At 48.4% G+C, this 15,964-nt stretch overlaps 10 protein-coding genes across 10 annotated transcripts in view; 5 read left to right on the forward strand and 5 right to left on the reverse strand.

The window, feature by feature from the left end:
* Positions 1 to 736, reverse strand: part of BT62DRAFT_245809 (uncharacterized protein) — a 1,980-nt gene extending 1,244 nt beyond the window's left edge. The window contains exons 1-6 of the mRNA XM_043180209.1: positions 534 to 736; positions 433 to 483; positions 332 to 382; positions 231 to 281; positions 130 to 180; positions 29 to 79 (exon numbers count right to left, since the gene is read on the reverse strand). Coding sequence (XP_043037988.1) covers positions 29 to 79; positions 130 to 180; positions 231 to 281; positions 332 to 382; positions 433 to 483; positions 534 to 629 — 351 coding nt within the window. The 5' untranslated portion in view covers positions 630 to 736. The remainder of the gene's footprint in view (positions 1 to 28; positions 80 to 129; positions 181 to 230; positions 282 to 331; positions 383 to 432; positions 484 to 533) is intronic.
* Positions 737 to 1,641: 905 nt separating this feature from the next.
* Positions 1,642 to 3,293, reverse strand: BT62DRAFT_981702 (DUF383-domain-containing protein; the record flags this gene model as incomplete). The annotated part of the gene is made up of 8 exons (XM_043189620.1): positions 1,642 to 1,785; positions 1,838 to 2,032; positions 2,086 to 2,239; positions 2,289 to 2,437; positions 2,489 to 2,821; positions 2,873 to 2,983; positions 3,036 to 3,224; positions 3,273 to 3,293. 8 exons carry the CDS (start codon positions 3,291 to 3,293, stop codon positions 1,642 to 1,644), a joined length of 1,296 nt encoding a protein of 431 aa, XP_043037989.1.
* A 35-nt stretch (positions 3,294 to 3,328) lies between these two features.
* BT62DRAFT_1029822 (uncharacterized protein) lies at positions 3,329 to 4,418 on the forward strand (the record flags this gene model as incomplete). The annotated part of the gene is made up of 5 exons (XM_043178320.1): positions 3,329 to 3,554; positions 3,610 to 3,720; positions 3,772 to 3,859; positions 3,908 to 4,113; positions 4,170 to 4,418. The coding sequence occupies exons 1-5, from the start codon at positions 3,522 to 3,524 to the stop codon at positions 4,416 to 4,418; spliced, it is 687 nt and encodes a 228-aa protein (XP_043037990.1). The 5' UTR covers positions 3,329 to 3,521.
* Positions 4,419 to 5,990: 1,572 nt separating this feature from the next.
* On the forward strand, positions 5,991 to 7,721 carry BT62DRAFT_1008147 (uncharacterized protein; the record flags this gene model as incomplete). Its single annotated transcript, XM_043177416.1, has 4 exons — positions 5,991 to 6,077; positions 6,133 to 6,578; positions 6,629 to 6,860; positions 6,918 to 7,721. 4 exons carry the CDS (start codon positions 5,991 to 5,993, stop codon positions 7,719 to 7,721), a joined length of 1,569 nt encoding a protein of 522 aa, XP_043037991.1.
* A 56-nt stretch (positions 7,722 to 7,777) lies between these two features.
* On the reverse strand, positions 7,778 to 9,369 carry BT62DRAFT_246562 (iron-containing alcohol dehydrogenase). Its single transcript, XM_043180212.1, has 4 exons — positions 9,196 to 9,369; positions 8,633 to 9,139; positions 8,211 to 8,577; positions 7,778 to 8,157 (listed from the first exon to the last, which is right to left on the reverse strand). The coding sequence occupies exons 2-4, from the start codon at positions 8,999 to 9,001 to the stop codon at positions 7,835 to 7,837; spliced, it is 1,059 nt and encodes a 352-aa protein (XP_043037992.1). The 5' UTR covers positions 9,002 to 9,139; positions 9,196 to 9,369; the 3' UTR covers positions 7,778 to 7,834.
* Positions 9,195 to 10,992, reverse strand: BT62DRAFT_971227 (uncharacterized protein). Its single transcript, XM_043189012.1, has 4 exons — positions 10,701 to 10,992; positions 10,291 to 10,652; positions 9,903 to 10,237; positions 9,195 to 9,851 (listed from the first exon to the last, which is right to left on the reverse strand). The coding sequence occupies exons 2-4, from the start codon at positions 10,533 to 10,535 to the stop codon at positions 9,682 to 9,684; spliced, it is 750 nt and encodes a 249-aa protein (XP_043037993.1). The 5' UTR covers positions 10,536 to 10,652; positions 10,701 to 10,992; the 3' UTR covers positions 9,195 to 9,681.
* On the forward strand, positions 10,684 to 12,365 carry BT62DRAFT_921280 (uncharacterized protein; the record flags this gene model as incomplete). Its single annotated transcript, XM_043184281.1, has 7 exons — positions 10,684 to 10,801; positions 10,855 to 10,923; positions 10,964 to 11,070; positions 11,122 to 11,352; positions 11,391 to 11,473; positions 11,508 to 11,938; positions 12,283 to 12,365. 7 exons carry the CDS (start codon positions 10,684 to 10,686, stop codon positions 12,363 to 12,365), a joined length of 1,122 nt encoding a protein of 373 aa, XP_043037994.1.
* Positions 12,366 to 12,977: 612 nt separating this feature from the next.
* On the forward strand, positions 12,978 to 14,357 carry BT62DRAFT_246680 (uncharacterized protein). Its single transcript, XM_043180213.1, has 2 exons — positions 12,978 to 13,431; positions 13,486 to 14,357. Exons 1-2 carry the CDS (start codon positions 13,278 to 13,280, stop codon positions 14,289 to 14,291), a joined length of 960 nt encoding a protein of 319 aa, XP_043037995.1. The 5' UTR covers positions 12,978 to 13,277; the 3' UTR covers positions 14,292 to 14,357.
* A 77-nt stretch (positions 14,358 to 14,434) lies between these two features.
* BT62DRAFT_934144 (uncharacterized protein) lies at positions 14,435 to 15,050 on the forward strand. Its single transcript, XM_043186675.1, has 2 exons — positions 14,435 to 14,900; positions 14,956 to 15,050. The coding sequence occupies exon 1, from the start codon at positions 14,485 to 14,487 to the stop codon at positions 14,818 to 14,820; it is 336 nt and encodes a 111-aa protein (XP_043037996.1). The 5' UTR covers positions 14,435 to 14,484; the 3' UTR covers positions 14,821 to 14,900; positions 14,956 to 15,050.
* BT62DRAFT_971232 (60S ribosomal protein L17/L23) lies at positions 14,958 to 15,866 on the reverse strand. The gene is made up of 5 exons (XM_043189013.1): positions 15,844 to 15,866; positions 15,585 to 15,791; positions 15,463 to 15,533; positions 15,328 to 15,405; positions 14,958 to 15,278 (listed from the first exon to the last, which is right to left on the reverse strand). Exons 1-5 carry the CDS (start codon positions 15,857 to 15,859, stop codon positions 15,231 to 15,233), a joined length of 420 nt encoding a protein of 139 aa, XP_043037997.1. The 5' UTR covers positions 15,860 to 15,866; the 3' UTR covers positions 14,958 to 15,230.
* Positions 15,867 to 15,964: the final 98 nt, after the last annotated feature.

Here is a 15,964-nt window from a genome sequence, read left to right on the forward strand (position 1 = left end):
CGTCTCACTGCCTTGTAACAACACGTACGGGGTGTTTCTTATGGGCCTTTTCAATAATACCAGGAGTACCATCCCGAACCTGAAAGCATATTCAGTAAATGCGTCCCTGTGCCTTGTAACAACACGTACGGGGTGCTTCTTATGGGCCTTCTCACTAATACCAATGGTACCATCCCGAACCTAAAAGCATATTCAGCAAATGCGTCTCACTGCCTTGTAACAACACGCACGGGGTGTTTCTTGTGGGCCTTTTCAATAATACCAGTGGTACCATCCCGACCCTAAAAACATATTCAGTAAATGCGTCCCTGTGCCTTGTAACAACACGCACGGTGTGTTTCTTATGGGCCTTATCACTAATATCAGGAGTACCGTCCCGACCCTAAAAGCATATTCAGCAAATGCGTCCCACTGCCTTATAACAACACGCACGGGGTGTTTCTTATGGGCCTTATCACTAATACCAGGAGTACTATCCCGAATCTAAAAGCATATTCAGCAAATGCGTCCCACTGCCTTGTCACAACACACACCATGACAGAATCCGAAAACTGCATCCCGTACGGAGCAGCACTAGCGGATGTAGCCAAGCAGGCAAAGATGGCGAGCAGAGCAAATGTGAACTGCATTCTGAAAGACCACAGTTGAAAAAATTGAAAGACAAAAACAGACAGAACAAGAGCGATGATGTAAAGGAGGTGCGCGCTGCGACGAATATGTGGTCTGCACAGACAAATGAAGTGGACAAAGGAGAGTCAAAGACGAAAGGAAGTAAAAGGTCGGTCACAGATCGACAAGAAGAATTGGCAGTGAGGTAGGAGACCAAGAGCCTTGGTACTTCTGAATGGTTTCCAATGCTTTATATCGCTTCGGAGTAATATTGTGGAGACCTCTTTCCCACGAAAAGACTATATTGAGATGCAACTCCCAAACTTTTCTCATCGAATACAGTACTGTCCGGGTCGTAGCAGAACAGGGTGCTGATGTTCTGATAACTTTTCCTTTACGACAGGTTGTATTCCCTTCGCAACACTGGAGTTACTGGAGCATCGGTCGTTAACAGAAAAGTTTGGAGAGTGAGAATCCATACATACATCATCACAATCATCACATCTTGGTCGGGGTCTCCAGAGAGATGATTCAGCTTCTGCAAAATTAGCACAGACTTTCGTGATACCACGTCACCACGTACCTGGTTGGAATAACAGCTTCCGACGACATACATTTTCTGGTGATCAACATCGATTGGAGACGGCTCCTAACCCTAAATATGATATAGACAAGAGGGATTGATGTGGATGCGGGGAGCTCGGGTCGCCATTTGGTCGAACGTATTTGTATTAAAGCACTTTGAGGGTTCTTCTAAAAAAAGAGAAGAATTAGCGTTTCTCACGAGACGGAGGTTTGTTGCGCAGGATTGAACGAGGGACCAGGCCCTTTCACACTTGTTTGTGAGAATTATTGTAGATTATTCTACCGTTCTTCCTGCAGTGCAAACCAAAGGAACAAGGGAAACAGCGAAGAAAATTTGAGATTAAGATAGCAGTTTGGGCCCTAGTGGTACAACATGAGTAGAGGCCAGGCCTTTGTCTGATAGAGGCTTTAGTCGTGGTATACGCTACAAAGGAAAAGCTCACATGCCTAGACTTCTTCGATTTTATTATCCTCGTCGTCATCATCATCTTCGATATGCGCGTTGGCAAGATCTTCTGACACTTTCTCCACTTGCTCGGGAGGCTCATCACGTTTTAGAAGATTAACGAGTCTCTCTATATGTTCAGAAATCTGCCCATTTTAGCATGAGAACGCGATTTAGGGACAAGCAAAGGCCAGTTACCTTGTCGACAGTCTCATTTTCATGTGTAGCTCTTATGATCTCATAGACGCCATGGCCACGCAGGTAGTCGCGTCCCCAACGTGTGTGGCAGAAAATGAGCAACGTCTCGACATGCGCTAACCTGATTACTTGATCGGGTTCCCTGGTTTTGTCTGAAGATAGAAACTGTAGAGCTTCCGGTAGTTTCTCTTGGTCCTGACGAACATAAATATCAGATATATTCTGGGAGATGAGAGAGAGGGACAAACCTCCAAGTCAAATTCTTCAGGACCTGCCAGAGGTAGAAGCAAGTATGGCAGAACGTCAATGCCTGGCGCCTCAATGGTCGAGGGTGGAACAGCTACGAGAGTATTCTCGAGTGTGAGCATAGCACAATGACCCGCTGAATGGAATGAACAATTCCTGATAACCATGGTCAGAAAAAGTTGACCGAACAACGCTGAATCGTTACTTTATTGTATTGGCAACCCCACCTCTTCGAATAGTGTCCTTGTGCTCAGTAAAGGTCACCAGTTTGGCTAAAGGATATTCAATTGCGTCGTTCGGTATCAAAAAATTGGCTGGTCTTGGGGTAAAGAAGAAACTACGGCCACCCGATGACTTGAAAACAGCATGAGAATAACAGGTTTTCTTGTGTAGTAGGTCACTCACCGATGCAATATTGGCGAAAACGCTGGCTAGGAAATGGAGCTCGCTCTTGCGCAAGTGTTTTGAAGGATCTTCTGTTTGTTTCAACTGTGCGCCTTGAACGAAAGCATCTAGTAAAAATGGTAATGCGAGAACATCGCTCGCTTTGCCAGAAGGGTATGGCACCGGAGCAGGACACGATCCACTCCGTGACTGAGTGGGATAGAATGAATTTTTGACTTTTGGATCCGAAATCACGTTCACGGTCATAGATATAATCAATGAGCATGCCACGGAAGAAGCTGTTAGGTTTGACAGTAACATTGACGCTAGGTCCGCTAGAATGGCGTCTGGATTCTTCGGTCTTGCATCAACGACAGGACAAATGAGAATTCGGGACTGACTTACTATGATATAGGAAACTATGAAGTTCATAAAATTAGCATCCGACAACATCTGAACAACCAAAGGCGAGTCGGTCAAGTTCACGAGCGCTTTGAATGCGTCATGAGCTACGGCCTCACTGATTATATCAGAGATCTAGTCGGGCTACTGGAACAGACAAACTCACCAGCTGGTCACGACAGAGAAGCTTCAAGTCCTTGATTATTTCCGCCTCTTTAGACTTTTGAAGGCCGCCTGACTGTAGCCCAGATAGAAAGATATTTCTGTGCGGCGCATCCTTTGCTGTTTGCGGTAGAAGTGTTGAAAGCGCTAGGTGCCGTACTTGGGGATTCTTGTCACGCAGAAATGGAACAATCTAAGCCTAAAAATTAATGGAGCCACTGGTGAAGAGTACCAGACTCACCTCTCTTAGCTGTGCCTCCATGATCGCGAACACCAAAAGCCAAAAATCTCGATGACCGGATTTGGAAGCCTCGAAGCTTACAGAGAGCCGTACTCCCTTGCATCGTCTTTGTCAGCATCTTCATCTTGCACGGAGCGTCCGAGTTACTGCCGGGTCGCTTCTGCTGCTTGCTCGAGAAATAAGTGCGACTGGCTACAACGAGGGCCTTAAGAACTGCCCTCAATTAGACTGCAACGTGTGAGGGTCGACATGGCTATAACATGGTACAATCAGACTCGCCAGGTTGAGGTCGGTCCCTTTCGCATCTGTAGCGCCATTTGATACCAAAGGATTGCAGGAACTACTGGCAAAGAATGAATCGAAGCCACCATCATTCACCATACACCTACATGCGGAACATTGGGTTCTCAATAATGGATCCAAGTTTCTCTACAACAATTACGCTGCGGTTCGTTCATTTCTATGGCAAGGATAGTTACACTTACTTTGTACTATTCAGTCATTACTCGATGATATTCGAGCTCATCAACTGCCAGTAGATTTTCTAGATCTCTTTGACGCTTCTCCCAACATCCATTTCTATGATGGTGAGTGGCATAATATCCCTATTAATTGATGTTCAAAGTTCTTTATAGGGTGTTTGATTGCTGAGCTCCTGGACTATCGCCCTCAGAAGGTCAATGACCCGCCGCTAGAAAAGCCAGTACGAACGCGTACTGTCCTGCACCCTACGCCAGAATCGTTATGGGCAGATACCTGCAAAATCGCTGCTGCTGCGAAGCAGCAGGAGGATCTTGTTATGACTGACAGGGACGCCTTGGAAATTGAATCCCGAATTCTAGTGAGCTAGCTCCTTTCCAACTGTTCTTCTCCGTGTCGCTGAAACACCAGCAACAGCTCGCCACTGCCCCACCTTTATGTCTTGATCCAGATCCCCACCTTACTCGCATGGTGAACCACATTGTCCGAGTATCGACTCCCACTGTGCCCGCCTCTCTGAAGCGCAAAGTATCCGCTATGGATCAGGAAGAAGATGAAACAGACAAGGCCCGCAGAGCCAAGATCATGCAATTCATGAATTCTAGAGCTACTCGTGTTCCCAGCGCAAAGTATGCGATTTATATCCTTAGTTCTGTACCTGTCTGACCCTTATTCGTCCAGCCATCGCATACTGGATGCTATTCAGAGGTCAAAACAGGCCAAAGAATCCAAAGGCAGCACTACTCCCCAGCCCCAGCAGCCTCCCGTAACCGTCGCTCCCTCGGCTACTCAGTCTCCCGCGCCTTCTACTACCGACACCCCAGCACCCCAGCCCCTTCCTCCTCCAGCGGAGCAGGAGGATCCTGCGAAGTCGAAACCAAAGTCAAAGATAGAGCCTCCTCCTTCTCAAATAACCTTTGCCAAGCCAGCTATTCCGCACTCTGCGCCTGCCACCCATCAGTTCCATGCCCAAAATCAAACTACGAAAACATCCAACACGCCATCTCCCACGACCCGAACACCTCTGTCCTTTCCGGCGCAAGAAAGCGTGCCCAGAATATCTTCCCCTTCAAAACAACAACAGCCCTCGCACAACCAGTCTCCTCGCGTGCAACAGCAAGCGCCACAAGCTATACAGCCTGCTAAGGCCCCAACGCCTCGTCCCGTCACGTATCAACCACCGATACAAAACCAAACTCAGTTTATCCACCAAAATCCTGCAGCCAATACTCGTGTCAATCATACCAAAGCAGCTGCTGCTGCGCACAACCAAAATGCAGTTTCCCTCGCTGCTGCTGCTGCTGCCGTACGCTCCGCAACGCCCGCGCAGCAACAGCAACATAACCCACCATTGCACCTAACGCCACAGCAGCAGCAGCATATGATACAACAGCATATGATGCAGCAGCGTATACACCAACAGAGGCAGCAGCAGAGCGGCCGTACATCTACAGCTCCCGCCGCTCAGGGCAATGCAGTACATGGGACACCTGTACCCGCCCGAGCCACCCCCATGATTGCAAATCAGCGTATTGCATCTCGTTCACCCATGCCACCCCAACCTCAAGTGCAGGCTCAACAGGCCACCCCACAGATGGTGCACCCCCAGCAGCCCCAGATAAACTTCCAACAATACAACACCGCTGCTGCTGCGCAGTACCGCACTTTGGCTCACCAGAACACATCATCACCCCGACCCCAGGCTACGAATGTCCCCAATCGCGCTTCTCAACCAAATGCAGATGCAAGTACACAGCAGCCGCAGCAAGCACAGATTCACTATGCCCCTCAGATGTACGGGTACACTCAGATGCCCCAAATGAATTATCGCATGCCGATGAATACTGCGTATTGGATGAATATGCGACCTGTGGTCAATGGGCAGATCCATGGGATGCAAGTGAACCAGCAGCAGCAACAACAGGCCCAACAAACTCAGCAGATGATGATGCAGATGAAGCCTCCGGCGAACACTGGACGATAAAGACTTACACCGAACAGTTGCTTATTTTACTGTCGTAATTTATAGATCGTGGATTGTATGAGGGGTGTATCACTGTATCAGTACCACAGAATAGGATTTATTCTCATCGGTTTCTCTAAGTTTCAACAAGAAAAGTACGGTATTTTTTGTCAACAACGATTCGGGCTGACCCGTCTTTCGCACTATCACGGCCTTTCCACCTTGCCACACCACCGCCGTATTTTTCTCAGTCCTCCTGCAAGATTTTGGTCAAGATGGCCAATATATACGACTTACCGAATGAGATATTGTTAATCGTCGTCTCTCTCCTTGATATATCCGATATCCTATCGCTTAGACAGGTACGACCGTACCCTTCATTCACATCAAGCTCTGGTACACAAGCTTTATATCCAGACCTGCAGTCCAATTCATGCAGCCATACAAGACAAATCTGTTTGGATTTCTCTTTTACAAGAACAACAGCACCAAATCCCCTTCGTGGCGTCCCTCCGCGAACCCCACTCATCCTATATCCTTGGTCTCGATCCATCTGTTCTCCAATCTGAAGTACTTACTGCGCGTCGTATCGACCGGCTATGGTTAGGAAATAGACGCAGATCTCCCACCAAATTGCAGCACAGCGGAAACGTTCAGCTCATAGGGCTAAACGTGTTCCTAGACAGGTGGCTTCTTGCCGTGTACGGTGAAGGCATGCACCTATGGGATCTGGACCTGCCCTGTGGTGGATTTCCGGGCTTTCGATGCGCGAGCTTGAAGCTAAGTAAATCAGGATTCGCGTCCTATACGGCAGCGTTGGATATCCCGAATGACAGGATATTGATTGTGCTCAAGAAGCATTCGTAGGCTATGCCTTTTTCATTGGAATGAAGTATAAACTCACAAAATGTAGGTTTACAAGTCCTTTTGTGACACTCTTGTATGACATATCTCTGGTGTCGCCCTATGGATTTCGTCTCGTGCATGGTATTGGGTCAAACCCTCTGTACTCGCCACGTCATATCGATCCGGTACATAACGTTGTATTGTCTTCACATGCCTGTTCTATAGAACTACTGGACTGGACGAAGGAGGAGAACCCACCCGTCCTGATTCCAACCGAAGGCGAGAATATGGAAGAGTTGGTAAGCCCCTAGATCGACCCTGCAAAATAAACTGGAATTTCATCATCCATTTTCTAGTACACGGCTATCCATGACGTTCGTCTCTTTGGATCGTATGTGATTGTGTTCAAAACACGTTCAATCGAATTGCATCCTTTGCCAAATGATCTAGTACGAAGCGGGTCCCCGGCAATCATGCATACCCCTCGTATACTGAAGCACAAGTTCTCCAAAACGTTCCGTAGCTACGTTATTTCAGAGATTCCCGACCATGAACTCCCAGACGTTCTTACACTGGACTTTGTCGCTTCAGACGTCATCCACGGCCTTTTTCATTACACTGCACACATCACGAGTGTGCCGACTCTCGAAGTGAACCTGACTGGCCTGAACTCCCTCTCAAACCTCATATACAGACAAGCGTATATGATGCCGTTCGCGCGCCAAGACGCGGATCCTGTACGCACGCCATTCTATATACAGGAATCTAGTGTTTTCGAGAGCTCCCCAGCACCGGAAGCTTGGGCTACTCTTGAGAACGGGATAAGTGGATACATCAGTGCGTACTGTATGGGACCGCAGGCGATGAGAGCGGCCTGGATAGAGCGGAGTCGTGGTAGCATGCTCAGGGAGATCGTGCTAGCCCGGTTGCGGCGCCCGGGTAGAATTCAGGATCTGGGAGAGGTCATGAGGATCGAGGCGCGTGTTGTGCATGATGAAAGATCTTACGATTTACGAGGTTCGGCATTTTCATTTGCCTTCAGGAATAAGCTAAGCGATCGTAAAGAGGACTTCACGCACTGTGCGTTGGGAGAGGCTACGGGGCGCATTGTGTTGGGTAATAGAGCAGGGGACCTGTTCTTATTGGACGTAGACAAGTAGAAAAGGACCGCTGATTTTGGAATGCCTACGCAGTTTGAATGGCGCAGAGCCATCATTCCACAGCATTCGATATCGCACAATGGATTTCTTCTTTATATTGTTCATCGTCATTGTTAGTTCGGTCGCACTCCTCCATATGCATTTCTCAGCAGCTGCAGGAGCCCCTCCTTCTCCAAAGGTGCGGGGTTAGGATATGGACTCTTCGAAGCGATATCAGCCGCTTTCTCCAGGTCCTCCTCTTTCATTCCTAGCTCCTTCAATGTGGATGGCGCCCCAAGACTCTTGGAAAGATCAAATATGCCCTGAGCCGCATTGGATACACCGAGACTGTTTGCGACCTTTGCCATCGCTTCCTGAGCATAAGGCGCATTGTAGGCCATTGAATGAGGGAGGATGACAGTGTGGGTTTCGGCATGAGGCATGTTGAAGGTACCACCTATCGCTCGCTTGGGCACTTGTTCACATTCTAGTCAGCTGAAAGGCACTTACCAAGTGTGTGGCATAGTTTATGATGTAGCCCCATTCCTACTGTACTCAGACACGTCCCGCACACCCAGGCGCCATAGAGAGCTTCGCTGCGCGCGTCGAGGTTCTGAGAGTCATTCACGAGGATGGGAAGAGCTTTAGCAATGCTCGAAATTCCTTGTCCGGCAAGAGTGTCGGTGATGGGATTAGCCTCCTTTGAGTAAAGAGCCTCGACGGCGTGCGCGATGGCGTTCAATCCGGAAGTGATAGTCGTCCGCGTTGGCAAGGTCATGGTCAGGGAAACATCGTAGATGATCACCTCCGGGAGAACTTTAAGGGTCTTTAGCGTCGTTTTCAGGCTATTTTCTGTCTGACCAATAATGGGTGTTGCCTACGAGGAAGCTTGGTGTCTCAGCATTCGCCTCTAAGCGAATCTATCTACTCACCTCCGATCCTGCATATGTCGTTGGAATGGCGATTTGCGGTAAATCAGTCCTCAGTGCGATTGCCTTCGCCAGACCGATTGTTGAACCACCCCCGAGGGCAATGACCACATCTGCGCCCAGTTTCTGGACGATGCCAACAGCGTCATCGGTAACATTCGTTGGTGTATGCATCGTCGCATTCGTGTATACGTCAACCGCCATATCTCCCAAGAGCTCCTTCAGCTGCTCTCCCTTTGTTGATTGTCTCGGCGTAGTCAATATCAAGGCCTTGCTGCATCCGAGGTTTGTTATCTCTTGGACGATTTGCGCAAGAGTGCCATTACCAAAGATGACACGAGACGGAAGCACGTTATAGATAAAGGTTTTCATGGTGACTGACGAAAGGGAAGTGAACTGACGGAGAAATCATATCGCGAATCTTATAAGAGGAGATCCGTCCTCCGACTTGGGACCGGCCTCGCTCAAGGTTCCGGGTATCGGACCGTGCCACCGTGGGGTAAAGTTTTCCTTGTCAGGGAAAGCTGTCAGGTCTCAAGAGTTCGAGAAGGCAAATTCATGCCTACCTATCTCACGACGCTCGCTACTAAGATAGATCTCTCCAGGTTTCAGCGTAAGTAATCGTTCATGTTTGATTTATATCTGCAGATTTACAAGTATAGGTTACTTCGAGCCCGAGAGACCTGGCCCGTTATTTGACTTGCGTCTGAATTTACACGGTCGGTGTGAAAGCGTTTGGTCTTCCAGGTCAGGACTCTGGTATCGGCTCCGCTTGTTGCTTTGTTCGCCCACAATCATGTTTATGCCTTGCGTTGGGGGTGAGATTGCGCATGAAGAAAGTTCCTGGCATATGTAGACTCGGGAATCTTTGGAGCCTGCACTGTCGCCATTGATTGTGACATCTGAAGGAGCCCCAGTGCGTAAAGCGGTGCTAACAGATACGGCATTTGAAGAGGATGTAGGATGGCGGAGGGAAACCGGAGTTTGTGGGAGTTGAGGCGGTGCAGCCATGACGAACGTATTGGAACGAGGACGAGTACGAGGCACGGTATTTATGGCTCTGACCACAGGAACAGAGGAAACAGATTCATAATAGGCTGTAACAAGTTTTGGTACGGAACGAGTTTTGAAAATTGCGAGAAAGTTGTCGTATTGTTGCGTTCGGATTGATCAGCCTGAACGTCCTGGATGGTGGGCCTGGTACGTCTGTTACCTTCGCCTCCTAATTTCGTTAACAAGTGTTACTCTGCACTACGCAAAAAAAGACATTTACCATGTGTCGATTCATCTGATGCTCGGATGTTGAAATTGCCGTTGCGGTCAACCTTGATAACCTTCCCACTTCCTCCAAGGACCTTATCGTCCGGGATAAAGCAGGAACTGAATGGTGGTTGGCTCCGGCTTGGATGATTCATGTTGGTGGCCTGAAGGCTGAACGGCGCCGCAGAGGACTCGGTAGGGTCAAAAAGATCTTCCAAGAGAGGAATTAGTGAGAAGTTGATGTCAGTTGAAAGGTCCCCGGGTCTTTCGTCATCGTCGCGTCGTTTCTGAGCAATAGGCGGCTCAACCGTACTAGCATCGATCTTGTATTCAAGAGTTATGGGTGCCCTGCGGCACCAGAACATCAGACTATATCAATGAAAGAACGCATTGTAACACACAGATCGACCAGCAAACTATTGAACGACTCTGTTTGGAAACTTTTGATATCACTGGCGTCTCTGGGTAACTTCTGAAGGACGATTTCACAGAACCGTTTGATGGGGTTTGGGGTATCAGCTGGAAGACAAGAGGCCACCTCGCTGATATGAGTACATAAAAGAAAAATGTGATGGTATGATTTTGACAAAATTGGTGGCCAGACATGGTCTTGTCCATGATTCGAGTAAGATTCTGGTCGAGGCATTGGCACGAAGTAGTTCGGCTAGCAGTGAACGGGGGTGTGGAAGACGGAAGATCAAAAGAGCCATTTTATTGTACTCCGTTTTGACTGGTGAGCGAATTTGATAAAATGGATTGGTCACTGGTTCAATTGTTTGAGCTTGTCGGCGAAAATGAAAAAGTCGCTTACTAAATACATGATTGAAACCGCTACTAGTATGACGGCAATTCCAAGTCTCACCACCCTTTGGACGATACATCCATATGGTTTCAATGGATACCACGCTGAAGGTAAACGGTGCTCTTTCTGGGCTTCTTGATCAGTATTCTAACGATTGATCAAGAAATTCCCTTAGAGATTCTCCTGGAGCGGCTTGAGGCAGAAGAGGTGGATGCGCTGGCGAAAGAATGCGGTATGGCTGTGTGGGTCGACTCTGCACAAGTGTGACGTAGCCAGATCACAGGCGTTGCAGATGGAAGAGGATGTGAAAATTCTTTGCTCAAAAATTGCAAGGATCGAAAACGGTACCCTTCGTTCAGAGCTGACTGCCTTTGCTAAGGTAAGGATGTGTTATTTCTGCGTCGGCCCTGGCTCTGAGCATTCACTGTAGGCCCCCCATGATTTGGACGGATGCCGGTTCTGGGCAGTCCTTATCGGTATCGACGGATACAGTACTAACCCACTCCGTGGTTGCGTGTCGGATGCGCTGGAGATGAATGACTACTTAATGATCTCCGCGTTCCCAAAGATCGCATCCAGCTACTTCTCGGTCCCTCTGGCAAGCACTGCGACCACTGTCTTCCCGTCGAATACCCCCACCTTAATCGCGCGAACATCATCAGTACACTTTGCAATCTCATAACCAATTCCGAAATCAAGAAGGACGATAACATTATTATCTACTTTGCCGGGCACGGTTCATGCTATGATTATCCTGACTGCCCATATCCCACGAGTTACAAGTACGGGAATTCATATGAATCTGAGAATGATTAGGTCCCTTTGTCCCATTCATCGTGGCGATGTGGAGAGCTCCGACATCAGCAAGTGTACACCCGACGTCAGCAACCGAGAGATCAACGCCATTCTCAGGCAAGTATGCGTTGAAAAGGGACACCACATCACTTTCATCCAGGATGCCAGTAACGGTGAAATAATTCGGGACCAAACTTCAGAAATGCGCAACGTCGGTTCTCTGCACTCTGGCTATTTCGTTCGCATGCTCGGGGCTGCCGATGACACCGTTCGGAGGCTCCCTATCTTTCACGAAACACCGTCCATATGGGTTCCGCACCGGAAAGAAGATAGCACATCTCACGTAGTCTTGGCCGCAGCTGAAACTGGAAAGTATACATATGAGAGAGAAGTTGGACATACCGGGTTTCGCGACATTTTCACGCACTCGCTAGTTTGTGCACTCAGATCAGGTAAATTGGGGAAAGCGTCAACATTCCGTGATCTTATTTGTTGCTCGGGTTTTCCATATACTGGGCAGACAGCCGTTGTCTCTGGGAAACATAAAAATGTATCTGTCTGGTATCAAAAATGATGTATCAATGCATATTCCTTGTACCAATATTTCCGCTAATCGTCTTGTCGGCAGTGGTCAAACTATTGGGAGATACCAATAACACGCAGAATCATCTGCATATAGAATAGTAGATCATACAGCCACATTTTTCTTGGAATTCTTCACAGCAACTTCTAGCAACATATCTTCGTGGATATCTACACAGCGTCGTGGATAGGACTCTATTTTCCCATGTTTCAGCATTAGGACACCTTCGATGGGAGCTAGTAGTGCTCCGTGGACAAACGAGCGCGCTATATTCGACCCGTCGATCCGACACCTAAATAAATATTCTTCCTAGTCTACTACAACGCGTTGGCCCATATCTCTGCATGCCAGAGTTCGATTCTAACCCTCTTTCCGTCACTCGCCTTTTTATTGTATTACTATTCTGTTCTGTAGAATGTGTTTTCTTCCTCGACGCGCTGGTCACGCACCAGGTAATGGTCAACAATCGAGGAAAGATCGGTAGGTATCAAACCAACCATGGACTGACCAAACGAACATATACATTCTTGACCAAGAACCACTACCATGGTTTCCTGTTCGGGCCTCTCGCTGACTACGTTCTCATCTGTCTTTACACCAATATATAAAGCCTATGGGCTGACTTTCGACCTCAATCTCAGGTGGGAAGCACCATCCCTCCTCGCAGACACCCTCTCCGTCGTACCGTCAAGGTCAATGTGACATTCGACATGGCAGCATTCCTGGATGAAGTTTTACCATCCTGGGTGGTCACGATCCCCATCGAGCGAACCGTCATTGAAATCGCTCAAGACCCAAGGGATGTCGCACCGTTTGTCGAGCTGACAACGTTCACGCCGACTCCGACGACGGTTATACAATGCCCGTCTAATGACAAACCCTTGTCCAAGGTCATGCAAGTTGCGCCGACGCTGGAGATGGTGGCGGCGTTGGTGCTTTCGACATTCGCCGTCGCGGTGGTAACTTGTGTGTTCGTAGTTAGGCGGGTGTCCAGACCATCCCGTGGTTCCTTTTCCTCTACTCCCGCCAACCGCCAATCGCCTTTTCTCGTCACTCGCCCAAGCTCTTGGGATCGCTTCTTCGATCTGCTCATCCTCCTTTCCGTCATGGGAATGGCCACCACTTGCGGTCTCTTTGTTCTGCACAACCTTGACTCCGGCGTACCTCCTTCCGCCCTCGACTTACCTCTCCCAACCCTTTGATGATATATGTCAATATGTCGCAATCATGGCTATCCTTGCGATTGTTCTGACTGTATCGTTCTTCTCATGGAGGAAGGTGCCTCGAGGCGGGGTCGTAGATATGCCCACGGCGGATTGTGTAGAGCACGGCGCAGGTTCACTGCTAGCTTTAAATCGCGAAGTGAGTGGCATATACCATGTTCTATCGTTCAGTTTCTCAATGGTATACTTTCAGATAAAGAGCAATATGGCATCCCTCCCATTTCTCAACCTTACCGATTTTCCCTGAATATTCCTCAGGCCCAGGCCTTTGGTGCACTGGCTAACATCTATATGTTGCAGGACACATCTGTGACTAGCGAGTCGATTTCGGCACAGGCGATCCTCAGCTTGTATGCCATGATCCCGGAGCTGAACTCGACATCGTGTACCATGAGTGAGGACATCGCCGTAGGCCATGATACCCTCAACTCTGCAGACTTTTATATTAGCTTAGCATCGAGCCTTGATGTAAGTGCGATGCAGAACATATGTACAATGATCGCTCAATTTCATGTACCTACGGATGACCGATACGATCTCTTTCTATCTGTAGACAATCTCGCGCAGGACGATGCCTGTCATAAATTGTGCCGAGCAGTATACGAGGAGTTCGCAGCGGACGCTGAAGAGCAGCCATACGACCCTTCGAAACGACTCGACCCGGACGCATCTTTTGTTATCCCCAATGATGGCTCTGACAGGTGGTCGAAGCATCGTTCTACCTCGCCCTTGACCTTGCAGCGAAACGGTGTTCGCCCTCCTCGGCGGTTGGCCGAAAGAGGAGATGAAAACAATGCAGCCTCGACCTCCTCGAAACCAGATTTAGAAGATGAAGGAAATTCGAGCTTCATTCGAGGCGCCGAGAACGAAGGATTCGATGAAGCTGACACGGGATTCTACGTAGAAGAGGATGAGATGGAGGAAGATATGAGCTTCGGTTTCGTCCTTTCCGAGGGAAGTGGTATCTCCTTCACCTGGGTGGTGATGGCCATAAAGTAGGCGAAGACGAAATGAACACGGCATTCGTTGAAGATGAACGTCCGTCTGCTGAAGACGAAGAGGAAGGTGAGGCGTGTGTGGTATGAGACCTTCTTTCGTCATCTCAGGACAGCAAGGTAAAGGATTTCACTCTGTCACGTAGAGTTTCGGAAGCCTTGCGCGGCAAAGAAGATAAAACTATCTTTGAGCATGGATGGTCAGAAGCAGACACGGGATTTCGTTCACATGGGCAGCCAATTTTTCTATTGTGAGGGTGGACAAAAATCCTTCATCAGTCGACAGATCCCTTCCTGATGCACCTATTGAACCGCCAGATGAAAACACAGACGTCGTGATGTTGGATGACGAAGACGAAGATGCAAATACGAGGTTCGTCAATTTCAAAGCCAATCTGAATACGGACGAAGAGGACGAAGACGACATCGACTCTCGGTTCATTCCGTCGGATGCAGACACACAATATCATCATGGTTCTATCACCGAAATCCTGTCGACGAGTACAGGATTTCAGAATGGGTCACTGGCGTGAATAAAGACGATTCCAAAGTTCGCGATTCAAATGATGATGATTACGAGAATAAGGGCCATCCTTCTAGGCTCATACCCATCGTATGTCCTCTCCTTACACTTTCCTGTGTCTTCTACTCATAACTCCATGTCCCAGCCCCAAACCATCGTCTCGAAATTGCTCACATCGCCTGTCCATATTCCGCAATGCTTCTTGGAATTGGCCAAGAGCGAGACGCAACGGCCTAGCAGACACTCACTAGTCGTTTAGGTATTGGTTCGTTTATGAGAAGATGTCGCATTACAGCATACTGCAACAAACGGACAACTTGAGAGCTCACGGGATTGGAGGCATGCAATATGGATTTTGCGGTATCATGTAGGCATATTACAGCAATAACAGAAGAGGGACTGCGACCGACATGCTCCAAATCATACCACTGTACCGGCATTGGCTGCGATACGCGGCCAGAGATCCGCCTGAACAAAAATCAGAGGAATAAATGTTGGGTAGAAGGGCACGACATACGCATTCTTTCGCAACAGGACCAGTAATAGCAGATCCTTTCATTTCACCCTTGGGGTTTACAATAACGCCAGCATTGTCCTGCATGTTCAGCTTTTAGAATCCACAAGAATCATTGAAGATCAATGAAAAATGCACCTCAAAGTAGAGGAAAACACCATCCCGCCGACGCCAAGCTTTCCGTTGGCGGACAACAATAGCAGGCATAGCTGGAACATCTATTAGATTTCCTCGACCCACAATAAAATTCCACCACGTACTCTTCTTCCTCAACTCGGGCTTTCCCTTCTTCACAGATGCAACGACCATATCACCAACACCAGCATCAGGAAGTCGGTTCAGATGCGATCCGAATCCATATGGCTCAATAATAAAGAGGGATTTCGCCCCACTGTTGTCGGCGCAGTTGAGGACCGCACCCACGGGCAAACCGAGGGTCAAACGGTATTTGTTACCAGACGCTCCGACTAAAGGAAACCATGTCAGAATATAATGAAGAGTTTGGAACGACGGCCGTACCGCGTTGTTGAGCCATTTTTGAGGTTAGTGTTCGTGGGTGTCGTGAAACTTTGGTGGGCTTCCAAATACGGACAAAGTTTGGTGCCGAGATCGGCAAATACAGGTATGTACAGTTTCACGG

Source organism: Guyanagaster necrorhizus (genome assembly GCF_019112545.1).
Source record: "Guyanagaster necrorhizus MCA 3950 unplaced genomic scaffold BT62scaffold_18, whole genome shotgun sequence".
NCBI classification, from domain to species: Eukaryota; Fungi; Basidiomycota; class Agaricomycetes; order Agaricales; family Physalacriaceae; genus Guyanagaster; species Guyanagaster necrorhizus.

What these genes read in the sequence shown, in the direction of transcription:
- BT62DRAFT_934144 (XM_043186675.1), top strand. Translation starts at nt 14,485, where the DNA reads ATGGTCAGAAGCAGACACGGGATTTCGTTCACATGGGCAGCCAATTTT.
- BT62DRAFT_971227 (XM_043189012.1), bottom strand. Translation starts at nt 10,535, where the DNA reads ATGCCTCGACCAGAATCTTACTCGAATCATGGACAAGACCATGTCTGG. An exon ending in AATAGTTTGCTGGTCGATCT is followed by an intron (nt 10,238 to 10,290) that starts GTGTGTTACAAT and finishes CTGGTGCCGCAG; the next exon opens with GGCACCCATAACTCTTGAAT. An exon ending in ATCAGATGAATCGACACATG is followed by an intron (nt 9,852 to 9,902) that starts GTAAATGTCTTT and finishes TAACGAAATTAG; the next exon opens with GAGGCGAAGGTAACAGACGT.
- BT62DRAFT_246680 (XM_043180213.1), top strand. Translation starts at nt 13,278, where the DNA reads ATGTCAATATGTCGCAATCATGGCTATCCTTGCGATTGTTCTGACTGT. An exon ending in TGCTAGCTTTAAATCGCGAA is followed by an intron (nt 13,432 to 13,485) that starts GTGAGTGGCATA and finishes GTATACTTTCAG; the next exon opens with ATAAAGAGCAATATGGCATC.
- BT62DRAFT_246562 (XM_043180212.1), bottom strand. Translation starts at nt 9,001, where the DNA reads ATGAAAACCTTTATCTATAACGTGCTTCCGTCTCGTGTCATCTTTGGT. An exon ending in CGACATATGCAGGATCGGAG is followed by an intron (nt 8,578 to 8,632) that starts GTGAGTAGATAG and finishes GCTTCCTCGTAG; the next exon opens with GCAACACCCATTATTGGTCA. An exon ending in TAAACTATGCCACACACTTG is followed by an intron (nt 8,158 to 8,210) that starts GTAAGTGCCTTT and finishes AGCGAGCGATAG; the next exon opens with GTGGTACCTTCAACATGCCT.
- BT62DRAFT_971232 (XM_043189013.1), bottom strand. An exon ending in GCCCGAGTTGAGGAAGAAGA is followed by an intron (nt 15,534 to 15,584) that starts GTACGTGGTGGA and finishes TAGATGTTCCAG; the next exon opens with CTATGCCTGCTATTGTTGTC. An exon ending in GTGTTTTCCTCTACTTTGAG is followed by an intron (nt 15,406 to 15,462) that starts GTGCATTTTTCA and finishes CTGAACATGCAG; the next exon opens with GACAATGCTGGCGTTATTGT.